Source organism: Oncorhynchus nerka, linkage group LG22 (genome assembly GCF_034236695.1).
Source record: "Oncorhynchus nerka isolate Pitt River linkage group LG22, Oner_Uvic_2.0, whole genome shotgun sequence".
Taxonomy (NCBI): Eukaryota; Metazoa; Chordata; class Actinopteri; order Salmoniformes; family Salmonidae; genus Oncorhynchus; species Oncorhynchus nerka.
The window spans coordinates 56,236,767-56,251,712 of NC_088417.1; the positions used below are offsets into that span (position 1 = coordinate 56,236,767).

The 14,946-nt window shown below is 43.4% G+C and overlaps 1 protein-coding gene across 2 annotated transcripts in view; it reads left to right on the top strand.

The window, feature by feature from the left end:
* The first annotated feature begins 2,744 nt into the window (after nucleotides 1–2,744).
* LOC115105392 (scavenger receptor cysteine-rich domain-containing group B protein-like) overlaps nucleotides 2,745–14,946 on the top strand; it is a 13,413-nt gene continuing 1,211 nt past the window's right edge. Inside the window, exons 1-12 of one of the 2 annotated variants that reach the window (XM_029627383.2) lie at nucleotides 2,745–3,187; nucleotides 6,053–6,239; nucleotides 6,866–6,898; nucleotides 9,190–9,237; nucleotides 10,253–10,555; nucleotides 10,752–10,820; nucleotides 11,906–12,220; nucleotides 12,366–12,449; nucleotides 12,808–12,876; nucleotides 13,087–13,401; nucleotides 14,597–14,671; nucleotides 14,889–14,946. The exon at nucleotides 14,889–14,946 is cut by the window's right edge and continues 1,211 nt beyond it. In XM_029627383.2, coding sequence (XP_029483243.1) covers nucleotides 6,107–6,239; nucleotides 6,866–6,898; nucleotides 9,190–9,237; nucleotides 10,253–10,555; nucleotides 10,752–10,820; nucleotides 11,906–12,220; nucleotides 12,366–12,449; nucleotides 12,808–12,876; nucleotides 13,087–13,401; nucleotides 14,597–14,671; nucleotides 14,889–14,946 — 1,502 coding nt within the window. In that variant the 5' untranslated portion in view covers nucleotides 2,745–3,187; nucleotides 6,053–6,106. The remainder of the gene's footprint in view (nucleotides 3,188–6,052; nucleotides 6,240–6,865; nucleotides 6,899–9,189; nucleotides 9,238–10,252; nucleotides 10,556–10,751; nucleotides 10,821–11,905; nucleotides 12,221–12,365; nucleotides 12,450–12,807; nucleotides 12,877–13,086; nucleotides 13,402–14,596; nucleotides 14,672–14,888) is intronic. The other variant, XM_029627384.2, reaches the window with a different exon arrangement.

The window sequence follows — 14,946 nt, forward strand, 5'->3', positions numbered from 1 at the left end:
CACATGTAAAAACCATTTGTCATCCATCACCATGGGAAAGGCAAAGAACTTAAACTAAAAGAGACGAATGGTTGTTGACCTTCATGAATCCAACAATGAGTAAAAAAAAGAGCAACAAATAAATATACCACTTACCTCCATTAGGGCAATAATTAAGACGTTTAAAACCACTGGAACAGGATGCCTGTGTATCTTGTCCCGACGCACAGTGAGCAGGATGGTTCAGGACGCAAGGGCCACAGTTGGAGAATTACAGAATTTGTTTGCATCTTAGGGTCACAATGTCTCCAAATCTACAATTAGATACCACCTCCATGCCAATAGGCTCTTTGGAAGGGTTGCCAGAAAAAAGGCTTTATTGAGACCAATCAACAAGTGTAAACTCCTGGAGTTAAACGGCATTGGCACTTGGTTTTGAACTGGGTGCTATTTACCAGATGAGTCAAAAATAGAGGCCTTTGACCATGCAAACCAGTGGAGGGTTCATGTCGAAAGAAGGATGCATATGCAGAAAATGACCTCAGACCTACTGCAAAATATGGTGGTGTATCTGTGATGTTATGGGGCTATTTTGCTTCCACTGATCCTGGGGCCCTTGTTAAGGTCAACAGCATCATCAACTCTACCAAGTACCAGGACATTTGAGACCAAAACCTGGTTGCCTCTGCCAGGAGGCTGAAACTTAGCTGCGAGTGGATCTTCCAGAAAGACAATGACCCTAAGCACACGTCAGAATCCACAAAGAAATAGTTATTTGACCACAAAATAAACATTTTACAATGGCAGTCTCAGTCTCCGGACTGACCACAAATCAGTGGTTTGAATTGAAGAGGGCAGTCCGTAAGCGCAGACCAAAAGATATCAATGATTTGGAAAGATTATGCATGGAAGAATGGTCTAAGATCCCTTCCAATACATTCTCCGATCTCAAAAACATTATATATATAGAAAAAAACTTGGTGCTGTCACCCTAGCAAGGCGAGGGTACGCAATCATTTTGACACCTCTTTCTGAGAGAATAAAATATGAATCCTTTTCTGAGCAACTGTATTAGTATAAAACAGTTTTTTGAGCATACGATATAGCTCAGTATTTGTATAATTAATTTTTTTTACAGTCTTTTATGCTCATCTTTATCAAGGGCTCCAATAATGGGGTGAATGTATGTTATATGAATAGATTATCAGTGGTAGTTGTCGTATGTAGCATTTGTTTATATTGCAGTCAGTGGTGGCAATAAGAGAAGTAGTGATCAAGGAGGGTAGTGGTGTTTATAATGGCACCATGTTGCTTTAGCTTTTGCTAGCTTTTCCTTTTCTCTCACAAGCAGGTTACGAAATGATCCAACTAACAGCTAATATCTCAGTTAGAGAATTTGTGATCCAGGCTTGGGCTCCAATCCTGGAGGTTCAGACTATACAGGATTAGCCTTGTGAAACAAAATTCCTGTATTTTGACTCATCCGATGACAACATAGGAAGGCGCCCTGAATTGGCACTTGAGAACCTTAACAATGAGCCGGAGCAGCTAGCCACGTTTCTCTGCTGAGGCTCAATTCAATTCAGCCGAGGGATGGGGGGCCCAGGGCTTTTTCTTGTGTGAGAAATATGCAATTGGAGGATGGAGGCCTCCTGTTTCGGCTTGTAATGTATGATTGTAGGGTTACTGCTACCATAATCTTTTCAACCTTCCTGTTCTTGTAACAATGCACCGGACCAGTAGCAGAGACAAGAGCTACATTTGGTTGCATTGTTTTGTGATTTATTGTAACAGGCCACCCTTTCAATACCTCAGTTCTTCAAATTAATATAATATTGTCACTGATATCGACTTCATGATCCTGGTACAAAGTTCCTTACGATACAGCATACTGTAAATGGTTTTATGTTTAGAGGTATTGAGAGTACAGTTAAAAGGTCAAGTACTGTATTGACCTCACAGCAGGTGTGCTCTTATGACTTAAAAATAATTATTCTGATTATGAGAAAAATGGAACCCCCAAAAAACACACAGTGGCTGTGGCCGGGGGGGTCTACTCGATACTGCTCTATTTTCCCTGCATGTTGTTATTCTATACAAACATGTAAGGTATATTTCTGTGAGTGCTGGAAGTATCGTGTGACCAAAGACACATCATGGAAATCCAACAAATGGACTTACAATGAAAAAGGACTTATTCGAGGAAGGAAGCATCACTCACCTGTACTCATCCTGAACAATGGATAAAATTCCTCTCTGACTTTTACCGTTTTTATTCAGTGCTCCAACTCCTTTCCGCCTCGAATTAGACCTTTTGCAAGTTTTTTATGGTAAGCCCTTTTGTTGGATTTTGTCATTGTTGTCGAGCTTCTTACTTTCCTTGGTTTGCTGTTGCGTGGAGGCGTACCTGAACTCACAACTCATGGAAACTTCGACTTTGTAGACCTGCCAGTTATCATGTCATGCTTGTGCTCTTATACAAAAACATATACCTCTCTCAGTGTCCTGTAGATGTGTCTCATGTTTGAATGCTGTTGCAATCACATTTGAGTCCATTTTTGTTTCTTTTTTTTTCACATAAAAAAAACACTAAAGGTGCAATTCTATTTCAAATCTCTGAACCTGAAACATTGAATCAGTTTCACACTGTGTTACTTTACTATTGTGACTGTGGGTGAGAGACACGCACGCGCACACACACACATGGACACGCACACGGCCACAGCCACTGCCCTCTCCTCCATATTCTCCCCTTGTGACTGTACAGTCCCTTAGATGAGGAAGACCGCACCTTGAATGAGCGCTAGCTGAAACTGGAGATGTACATGTGAAGGGTTGGCTTTCAACATTTCCTTTTTTTCTCTTCTGCTTCTTCTAACCATAGGCAGTCACGGGGCATTAGGATATTAACATACAATGCTGTTGTCTTTATTGTTTTAAGTAAAACTTGTCACTGAAGCCAGGTACTTATAATCACGGAAAGGTGAAGGAGATGAAAGACAGCTTGGTACATGTAGAGCCGGACGACTGTTTTTTTCTCCCTCTATTTCCACACAAAGTTCCTATGTTTTTCTGCTGCGAGAGTTGGGGAACTGTTCTGTGAGCTACCTGCCATCAGAAAATCGAAGGACAATTTGTTTGTAGATATTTTTGGAAATTTATTTGATTTTATTTATCCTGTGGGAAAAGAGAGCAACTTTTATTCCAGGTATCTTTGAAAATTCTTATAATTTCTTTATGTTTGGTACATTTTTCAAATTGCACATGATCCTAACTCTTAGTTTAAATATATATTATATTTCAAGCCAGTGATTGGAAAGTAGCGTGAAATGTGCCTTTTGAATGTCTCACCACAGTGATTTTGTATAACTATATTCAATCTGTAGTTAATCAAATAATATTTCAGTGGATGAAACAAGAACATAAATAATTGAGTGATTTCTAAAGTGGCATTGTAATTGGAAAATTACTAAATAATATCACAATTATAGCCAATTATAACTCTACAACCCTATGTTAACATGAAAATGATTTTCTTTTTGTCAATAACTGATTGAAGATATGACTCTTCTGTCTTATTTGCTGCGTCTTAATGGGCAAAGAACAAGAAATATGCAATGTGGGGATGATGTTACCCATGGAAATGGACAAGGGGCAGATAGACCTGTCGACCGATGCAAAGAATCTGAATTTAAAGGGTTCAAAATTCCTCCCTTTTAGTGTGAGTGACCGTGAGAGAGAGTCAGAGTGTTATATTCCTGGTTATCTCGGACGTTCAGGGGTATTTTCATGGGGCAGAGGATCTTTCAGCTATTTCTCAGGGGCGCAGGGCAAAGAGGAGGGAGGGGAAGCACAGCCGACACAAAAGGCAACATTATTCCCCGGCGGATCTGCGCTACATCCCGTTATGAATGGAGTATTGAAAAATACAACATTGGGGACTAGATTATTTTTCATCCCTCATAACTGAACCATTTGTCCCAGGGTTTCGAGCGGTTTGTTAGCACGCTGTGCCCAAATGGAACAGCCATGGTGCTGGGCTGCTCCGCATTCCTAATTGGACAGCACAATGACCTCTGGTTGCCTCTGCTCTCCACAACCTCCTCCCTCCTGCCTTTCATCTTTCAACTTAATGTCATGGCCTTTCATACATGCAATATGGCCGTCAATACAATTAAATTAAATAACACAGGGTAGAGGCTCCAAATGCATTGGCCAAGTTTAGTGTAGTTGAACAGGGTCAAGGTTAGCGGGTTTGTTAAGCTGTTGATTGGTGCTGAAGGGTGTTCGCTGACCTGTCAGTGTATTTACAGTGCATTACAGTATCTGCTATGGTAATATACAGTGTAGCTACACTATACTACAACATATGGGCAGAATCCAACTGAACTGGACACATATCTACAGGAAGATGAGCAGGTGAATTTGGTCTTGCCACCCTCCCCTTCTAGCTGCTGCTTACCCCCCTCTCCTCCTATTCTCCCAGGAGCCGAGAGGCGCCCCTGTGGTGTCATCGGCTGCCTAAGCGTTTCAGAGAGTTCCAGTGACAGATTGCAGGAAGCAGCGTTTAGGCCTGACGATCGGGACCACAGACAGCAGAAATGTCTTTTTGTTGGCCCCTGGGCTCGGAATGTCCACTATCTCCAGGGGCCAATATCATATTCTCCTTCTCCCCTCATCATCCGTCCCCAGTCCCCAAACTAACTAGTACACATTCCTCTGTAAGGTCAAAGAGGCTTTTGGTCCAATACAAAGACAAACAACCAACCCAAAAGTCTGATCAGACATAGGCAAAACAAGCATTTTCCTCAAAAAAAGAAAAATATTTCACATTTAGATTGCTTACCGCTTTATCAAACAATTATACAAACCAAACTTTTCTTCAGAATTCAGTGGATAAATATGAGCATGAGGATGTGATTTCAGGACAATAGTTGTATGCAATTAAAGAGTTTATTACTGGAGTCAGACCTATTTTGAAAAACAAACATCCCTCCAGGCAAGAGCTGTTTGTTGGCAAAATCAAGAGAAATCAAGCAGCAGCAGCAGCAGTTTGCAATGTTTCTTGCTGCTCCCTATGAAACCAGATTCTTTGGTCACGTTTTTTTGTGCTTCCTCGTGTAGCAGGTGGTTCAGGGCAGGGTACCGGAGAAAGAAGCTGTTTATCAGTCTCTTAGTCCCAGCTTTGATGCACCCATACTGTCTACGCCTTCTAGACATACTGTATAACTACTGGCATCCCTTACTTACTGCCCTCTGTAGTACAGAATAGACTAATTTGAAAAGAAAATATAATGTTTGCCACTCTGTTGGGGTAGCGGTGGCACATGTCCACTCACTGCCACCTGGGTGATGCATGGCACTGGTATCCATTTTGTACCAGCATGCTCACCACAGGTCACAACAGTTTCTCTGTGCCCAGTGTTTTAGCAGCCAGCCAGTGTCCAGTGGGGTGGGGTGGGGTGGCAGTGTAGTAGGCAGCTAGGCAGCCATTTTGGCCTGGGGAAATGGGCCAGTCGGCTTTATGCTCCAGCAGGTCCTGGGGCACACTGGGAGTTGTTTTAGTGCCAATCAATCTGGAGTGGACACAGAGACACAGCATGGCGTGCTCACTCACACCTCTCCTCTCCATCACTGGAACACATACACACACACACACACACACACACACACACACACACACACACACACACACACACACACACCGGTTTCAGTTCAGTGCATGGTTTTTGGAAACTATTTATGTTCCAACATCCAACCAATAAGCTTCACTTGCCTGATACTATCATCGATACTAACTCCCCACTACTGTATAGTCATTTGGCTGCAGGGGGTTGCACTAGAAACAGCTATCCAACACTACGTTGGGAATACAATGGTTATTGATTATGAGTAGTAGCAGTAGACTAGTGGTGGGCAGTGAGTACCAGTATTAGGGGTCCAGGACTGTTTCAGCAGTGAAGAGAAACAGAAAAAGGCAGGAAGGTAGGTAATGTGTGTGTGAGAGCGACAGAGAGACAGAGACAGAGACGGAGATAGAGAGTCCAGTGCACTGATTGGTTGTGTGTGTAAGTGTGTGTTCCACCAGGCACCCAGACTGATTGGAGCGTCAGTCAGACAGCGAGCCATGCGAGGGCAGCGCGTAGCAGATTGTGTGCGTAGACCATGTGGAGGCTGGACAGTGGTTGTCTGGCTGCTGTTGTCCCTGCTAGGTTCCCTACTACTGGTGGGCATCAGTGGGATTCTGCAGATCGGTGAGTGTACGTGTGCGTGCTATTTCACCACTGCTCATTTTGAATTGGGAGACTATCGTTTTTAAACCCCATAGTTGTCTGGGCTGTGTGTGTGGAGGGGGTTGGGGGGGTGAGGGTGGAAAGGGGGGGGCAAAAAGGGCTTTGGGGGGTGGGTGAATTAACCAACATTACACCAGCTCAAGGAATGCTCCCTCCTTGCAGATAAATTGGTGGGTGAAATTTGTTTTGATATGTACTGCAAAGAGACAGATCTGTCATGATTTTCCTAGTCATGAGCTGAATAAGTCAGAACATTTACATGTGTATGTAACCTTTACAGAGCTAGAGAACCTGGTGTACCTGGGTGTACTTGGGACCGAGGAACAAGTCCCTGTAGGACTGCCTGCCTCTAGTAGCTGTTACCCAGTTAGGCTTTGAAGTACAAACATTCTGCTAGTTGTTCGGAACAGGGATACGGTCGGGGAGTGACTGAGTAGTTATTGATTATACTACTTTGGACTTTATGGATCGAACGGACCCCTTGCTAAAAATAGAACATGTTTACAAACTTCAAATATGCATTGGATTGCTGTGGTATCTAAGACATCTCTTTGTGCCCTGACATACTGCTCTTTATTTTCTGATTTCAAAAGATATGACCAAAATCAGCAGACGAGCCATATCCAGTGAGTATATTTCCAAGTCAATCTCTTCTCGTTTTACTGACCCATCTTTTCTGAAATGCACGTAACGTTACTGTTTCCACCCCAGATTTCAGTCTTACGTCACTTATGAATACATATGACAAAAACAAAGAAACACCATATTCTAATACCAGGACGCTTTCAATAACTAACCCACATAGCGAACATAACATAACTGTTAACGTGTTTAGGGCCTTTAGTTTCAATGAGCCAGGTAGTCTTCAATGGGTGAATTTACCTATTTTTGGCATAATGTTTAGAAAGGTTCCTCTATTCTCTTTGTGAGGCAGGTAACCAGAAACCACAGTTTCAGTGGCTTTATACTTCCCCTATAAGACACAGTTGATGTCCTCAAACTTTATGGTCCCAGACATACAGCCCAACAAGTCCCAGTAAAGGAACCTGAGTATTTCCAGATTTCTCACAGTCATACCAATATAGCCAAGTGAATGAGGCTTAGATGTTTGTCAACACAGTACTACCCTATAGAATCTGTGTGGTTGCTAAATGATGGGAGAAGAGGTGTTCAATCATTATATCTGGATTGACTTTTATCAGATGTTTGGTTAATGCGTAGTCAAAGACATATAGTGCATTTAGAAAGTATTTAGACCCCTTGACTTTTTCCAGTTTTTGTTACATTACAGCCTTATTCTATAATGGATAAAAATGTATGTTTTTCCTCATCTATCTACACACAATAACCCATATTGACAAAGCGAGAAGAAAAAAAGGTTTATAGAGATTTTAGCAAATGTATAAAAAATAAAACACAGAAATACCTTATTTAAATAAGTATTCGGAACCTTTGCTATGAGGCTCGAAGTGGAGCTCAGGTGCATCCTGTTCCCATTGATCATCCTTGAGATGTTTCGACAACTTGATTGGAGTCCACCTGTGATAAATTCAACTGATTGGACAGGATTTGGAAAGGCACACATATATCAGGTCCCACAGTTGACAGTGCATGTCAGAGAAAAAACCAAGACATGAGGTCAAGGGAATAGTCCGTAGAGCTCAGAGACAGGATTGTGTTGAGGGACAGATCTGGGGGAAGGGTACCAAATAATTTGGTAGCATTGAAGGTCATCAAGAACACAGTGGCCTCCATCATTCTTAAATTAAAGAAGTTGAGCAATCGGGGGAGAAGGGCCTTGGTCAGGGTGGTGACCAAGAACCCGATCGTCACTCTGACAGAGCTCTAGAGTTCCTCTGTGGAGATGGGAGAACCTTCCAGAAGGACAACCATCTCTGCAGCACTCCACCAATCAGGCCTTTATGGTAGAGTGGCCAGAAGGAAGCCACTCCCTTGTAAAAGGCACATGACACCCGCTTGGAGTTTGACAAAAGACACCTAAAGGAATATGACCATGAGAAACATGATTCTCTGGTCTGATGAAACCAAGATTGAACTATTTGGCCTGAATGTCAAGCATCACATCTGGAGGAAACATCCCAACCCCACCATGGTGACACATGATGGTGGCAGCCTCATGCTGTGGAGATGTTTTTCAGCGGCAGGGAATGGGAGACTAGTCAGGATCGAAGGAAAGATGAACAGAGGAAAGTACAGATAGATCCTCAATGAAAACTTGCTCCAGAGCACTCAGGACCTCAGACTGGGTCGAAGGTTAACCTTCCAAAAGGACAACGACCCTAAGCACACAGCCAAGATAGGAGTGGTTTCGGGACAAGTTTTGAATGTCCCTGAGTGTCCCAGCCAGAGTCCAGACCTGAACCCGATCGAACATTTCTGGAGAGACATGAAAATAGCTGTGCAGGGATGCTCCCCATCCAACCTGACAGAGCTTGAGAGGATCTGCAGAGAAGAATGAGAGAAACTCTCCAAATACAGGTGTGCCAAGCTTCTAGCGTCAAACCCAAGAAGACTTGAGGCTGACTGGAGTGCCCAGTTCCACATCCAACTCTACAGTGATTGTAACAAAATAAAACCTTATTAAAAATAAAAGAGACATTGGGAATTATTTTGGTAACTTTTATGTTTCCATTATCAAAACGAAAACCCCCAAAGTTCACAAACTGGAATGTGTCAACCTTCAATACATATTTCTATGTTAGACTTCTTAGCTGGTTTAGCTACATGGTTTAAATAGGCTTCCTGCTGCGTTTTCAAGCTGCATCTCGAATTACAGGAAAATAGATATAGTAGATACAGAATACAGTAACTATGAAGGGCCAAGAACCTCCTTTCAACAAATCATTTGACCAAAGTCTCTCCCTCTTTCTCTCTCTCCTTCCTCCCTCTTTTCCAGCCAATAGCACGACGACGATGACTGCCATGAAGACAACGCATTCTCAAGGTTGGCAATGCGCTGCTGGGCTCCCGCCAACTCTCACCACATCCACCACACCTTCTGTCTGTCTGAAGTACCCATGTTCAACAAATACATGTCCACATCCAACTCATGAATAAAAGACTATCAAACGTAACTTGTGAAGCGAGAGAGAGGGAAGGAGGGAGGGAAAAGGAAGGAAAAGGAGAGAGCAAGAGATAGATCAGTGCCCCAGGGACACTACAACAAGGTCACTTCCCTTTGCTCTCAATTTACCTAATCCCCCGGAATGACTTATTCTGCTACAGTGTGTGCTTCATCTCCCCTCTCTCTCTCTCTGTCTCTGTCTCTTTCTGTCTCTCTCTCCCTCTCTCTCTCACTCTCTCCCTCTCTCTCTCTCCCTCCCTCTCTCTCCCTCTCTCTCTCACTCTCCTTCTCTCTCTCTCTCTCTCCCTCTCTCAATCTCTCTCTCTCTCTCCCTCTCTGTCTTTCTTTCTCTCTCTCTCCATCTCTCCCTCTCTCTCTCGTAGCTTGTTTAGTCTTATTTTGTTCCTTAAATTGGAAGGTGGAAGGGATTACACAAGCTATTCTAAACGGATTCTTGTCACTATTAACTATCATTATATGATAGTGATATTTCCAGACAGTAACACACAGTATACTGTCCCACAGACAGTAGGCTTTTTATGTGCTTGCACAGACTTTTGTTCTATGTTGTGTGGCACATGTAGAATACAAAAAGAGTGGCTAGCGTGTAGTCAAAGTGAGTAAAAGGACAAGGTTTGAATTAACTTAAATGAGATCTAGAAACCAGCCTCCTGACAGGATAATATGACACAACATCACACACTTACAGTAACATTCATGACATCAGCATTGGAGTGGGAGAGAGCAGGGAGGTCAGCTGTCCCGATTGCTGATTCCTCAGTGAATCCTCTGACCATGTTGTATTTTGCTCTCCCCCTCTTCAGTGCGTCTGGTAATATTATTTTGTATCTCGCTGCCCGTGTATCTTTGGATCTCTCTTCCCTCTCCTCTCCAGTGCGTCTGGTGAACGGGCGTAACAGGTGTGAGGGGCGTGTGGAGGTTTGGCACAACGGGACATGGGGTACAGTGTGTGATGACGACTGGGACATGGTAGATGCCAACGTGGTGTGTCGGCAGTTGGACTGTGGTCTGGCCATGGCGGTGGGCAGCATCTCAGAGTATGGCCAGGGCTCAGGGCCCGTCCTGCTGGACAATGTAGACTGCAAAGGAGGGGAGACAGACCTGGGACAGTGTGGAAGTCTGGGCTGGGGCATCCACAACTGTTACCACTATGAGGACGTGTCTGTCACATGCAAAGGTAGGGCCCATAGAGAGATATATAAAAATCTAGTCTATAACTGTTCTAATTCCTTTTCTATAGGTAGGGTCTTTACAATTTATAAGGATCTCTAAGATCTCTAAGAGGGACATATCTCTGGTGACTGATACAATAACCTATTTTCACTAATAAAAACATCATTTTTCACTCCTTTTTTCCCCTCGTCTCTCCTCAGATACATCAGTGCTGGAGTCACGGGGCATGGGCGAGCCCACCACTCCCTCTAGGAGAAACTCAGGGTTAAGTAAGTGATCATTTAATTTATTTCTCTCTAATTTCAGTCAAACACACACACAAAATAAGTAAACAAAATTGATTCAAGAAGGGTTTATTTTATTCACTTAATAGGTTTAATAAAGGGCCAATCTGCAGTTGCTACATCCATTTTTATTCTTGAAGAATATAACTTCAAAATGGAAACAAACACCGTATAGCCTCAAAACATGTTCAAAGGTCCAATGAAGCTGTTTTTATCTCAATATCAAATAATTTCTGGGTTACATTTAAGTACCTTACTCTTAATGTTTTCAATTAAAATGGTAAAAAAATAATAATAATAATTAGCTTCTTAGCAAAGAGCAATTTCTCAATCAAGAATTTAGCTAGGACTGTCTGAGAGTCGTCTGAGCGGGGAGGGTAAAAACTGAAATCTAGCTGTTATTGGCACAGAGGTTTGAAACTCTATTTGTCTTTTTGGTCTATTAACTAATTTACCGCCTGGTGATGTTACCAGTCAGGCCAAAACTCCATCGCAGCAAAACAGGCGTGAAATTTCAGGCAGTCTTTTCAAACAGCGCTTGCGTATGAAGGGCATTATCATCATTTTCACAATTTCAGTGTTATTCCAACCTTGTAGTGTTTAAATATATAAAACATAGGAAAATCCTGTTTTTGCCTGCACAGGGCCTTAAAACTATAATTTTGCTATCTATGGATTTGAGAGTGGTTATACTTCTCCAGCCCTATCCCTTAGCCTTTTACCAAAACAGTGGCAGGGAGGACACTTTGGTATTGTTTCAACTTTTCAATTTTTGTGATGTTGTCAGCCAACCCGTCTACAAACACTGTCACAGAGGGACAGAAAATGAACTGAAAAAGAATGAACACATGCTCAACAGAGAGTGCTTATTCAATGTGTTGTATAAAGACAACATCTGCACACAAGATCTCAATAAATCTAGCCTGGAATCCAAGCTAAATAGTGAAACAGAGAGATATTCAGTTTGAAGGATCTTATGCCATTGTGTACTGTATGTCAGAATGAAGCCAGGCTTAGACTGAGAAGATGTATGGAATGGTGATGAATCCCTCCCCTCCCCTATATTTTAGGAGATGGTACAATCCGGTTAGTTGGTGGTGTGGACTACTGCCAGGGACGGGTGGAGGTCTACTACCGTGGCAGCTGGGGGACGGTGTGTGATGACGACTGGGGTATGAGAGACGCAGGGGTGGTGTGCCAGCAGATATACTGTGGTCATGCCGTTTCCTCCACCACCAACGCCTATTTTGGCTACGGGACAGGCCTGATTCTACTGGACAACGTCAACTGTAATGGCTACGAGAACCAGCTGAGTAAGTGCTACAGCCTGGGCTGGGGGATACACAACTGTGGACATCATGAGGACGCTGGGGTTATCTGTTCAGGTGAGAAGCTTTTTCTTATTCTCTCTGTCTCTTTTTCTCTCTCTCTCTCACTGTCACTCTCGCTCTCTCTTTCTTAAATTCATGTTGCTAATTGCTTTTACACTATTTTTAATATCTGCTATTCATGTCTGTTTTATCTGTGCAGGCTCAGGATCCACTACCGTTCCTCCTGTGAACACTGAAACCATGGGCATGGGAAGGGGATTCTTTCAGACTGCCAGCACTGCAGGTAATTGTTGAAGTCATTTCCGTTTTCATGTACTGCAGTACTACAATAGCAATAACAGCTGCAGTGTAGGCCCTCATCAGACCCATATCATCAGGCCACACTGCTGCACCTCTATCCTATGAGCAACAGATGGTGCTGTTTCCCCTATAGGTTTCTCTGTCTAAAATCTGTGACTCAGCAGCGCCACTCAATCAATGGTGGTAGTGGAGCAAGTAAATCATGTCACCCCACCCACTCTCCTCCCAGTCTCTCATCTCAGTCGATGGAAAACCCTCTGCTGTGTACTGTAGGCATCAGCTTGCATATGTGTAAACTGACTCATCATTCTGATTCTAATGCATTTCTCCTATTATTCTAGTAACCGACCAAACAGAATTAGTCACCGAAGCAACTACGGCTATGACAACGGTTGCTATGACAACAAGAGGTAATGATGTTGCACCCCCATGTGATAATTATAAACTCCCACTAATGCACTCTAAACTCATATTTCAGTTATTATAATATTGGCTGATTATTCACAAATATTAAATTGTGCAACAGGGAGGCACAATGCCACCATTTTCGATGAACCTCTCCATGAAGAATGTTCTCCTCATCTCCTCATACCCCTCTGTCTCTCCTTCTCCTCCTCCAGAGCGGCCCACCATCCGCGTGGTGAATGGTAACAGCAGCTGCCAGGGCCGTGTGGAGGTGTTCCACAACAACCAGTGGGGCACGGTGTGTGACGATGACTGGGATCTGCCCAATGCCCAGGTGGTGTGTAGGCATCTGGGCTGTGGCCCTGCCATCTCTGCCAAGGTCCTGGCCTACTTCGGCTACGGCTCGGGCCCCATCTTGCTGGACAATGTGGACTGTACGGGCAGTGAAGGGGAGCTGTCGGCTTGTTTCCACCTGGGCTGGGGACAGCACAACTGTGGACATCATGAAGACGCTGGAGTCATCTGTACACGTAAGACCGACTGGAACTGTGGCAATATAACTGTTGCCCGATGCGAATCAGAAATGTATATGTTGATCTGCTGCAGGCAGTACTGCTGCAGTGGTGGCTTGTTAAGATGGAGACAGCTAGGCACATAGTCATGTAAATACACACACACACACACACACACACACAAATACACACATGCACTCACACACACGCACTCAAATGAACACACACAAAACTCATCTGTCGCTTTCGCTCACAGTTACTCACATAGTCACCCCATAGACACCATCCCCACAGTCATCCATCTCTCCTCTTCCCTGCTGAGCTGGTGCATTTAACTGTGTGAGTGTTGGTCTCTGAGGAGCAAGCGCCCGTCCCAGATAGTCCAAAGGGCATCAAATTAAATCAAATGTATTGATCACACACATACATATTGGGGCGGCAGGGTAGCCTAGTGGTTAGAGTGTTGGACTAGTAACCAAAAGGTTACGGGTGAGGCGAAATGCTCGCGTTCCTAGCTCCAACAGTGCAGTAGTATCTAACAATTCACAACAATACACAAATCTAAAAGTAAAAGAATGGAATTAAGAAATATATAAATATTAGGACGAGCAACGTCGGAGTGGCATTGGCTAAATACAGTAAAATAGAAAACAGTATGTACATATGAGATGAGTAAAGCAGTATGTAAACATAATTAAAGTGACTAGTGTTCCATTATTAAAGTGGCCAGTGATTGCATGTCTATGTATACTGTATAGGGCAGCAGCCTCTAACGTGCAGGGTTGAGTAGCTGGGTGGCATGAAATATAGAGTGGAGAAGTCAGGGGTCATTAGCTTCACACGGCAGCCTGCAGGCTAAACCTCCATTCTTTAAGGACAAATAAGACAAACAGTAGAGAAAGAAATAATGAAAGAGACAAAGACTTCATTCCTGTTACTCAGGTCTACATCAAATCATGGTTAGTAGAGCAGACTAGGTGAACAAGTGAACCTTTGATTTCTGAGTGAGATGATCACTAAGTTCACTTCTGGAGCAGTATTCTTCTGATATATCTGATTAACTGATCACTTGATTAACTCATTACAATGTTTTGAGTGCTCCAGCCTGTTCTGATAGGACTGTATCAACAGTTGTTCTCAAGTAGATGACCACTCCCTTGGGAAACATACACAGCAGATTAAAGTCTCATACGGTCTTCCCCTCCTTCTCCAGCCTTTCAGCTTGTGGGACCTGGAAATGACTTCGGGATGACAGAGAGAACGCCCACCACTAGACCACCAAGTGAAGGTGAGTCTTGTACCTGTTGAGGTTTAGCTACATGTTCTGGGTTTCACGGTATCCAAAGATCAACACACCTTCCCAGTATCACTTGTCAGAGGCAGTCTTATGTAATGCATCATACTTCAATCATGTCTTAGGATCAGGTATGTGATATGTGTCTCTAGTGTTTAATGTTTATTTGCTCCAGTATATGTGACTGTTTCTACCCTGTCTCTCCCTCTAGGCCTGGCGAGGTTGGTGGGCGGGCAGCACCGCTGCGAGGGCCGGGTGGAGATGTTCTC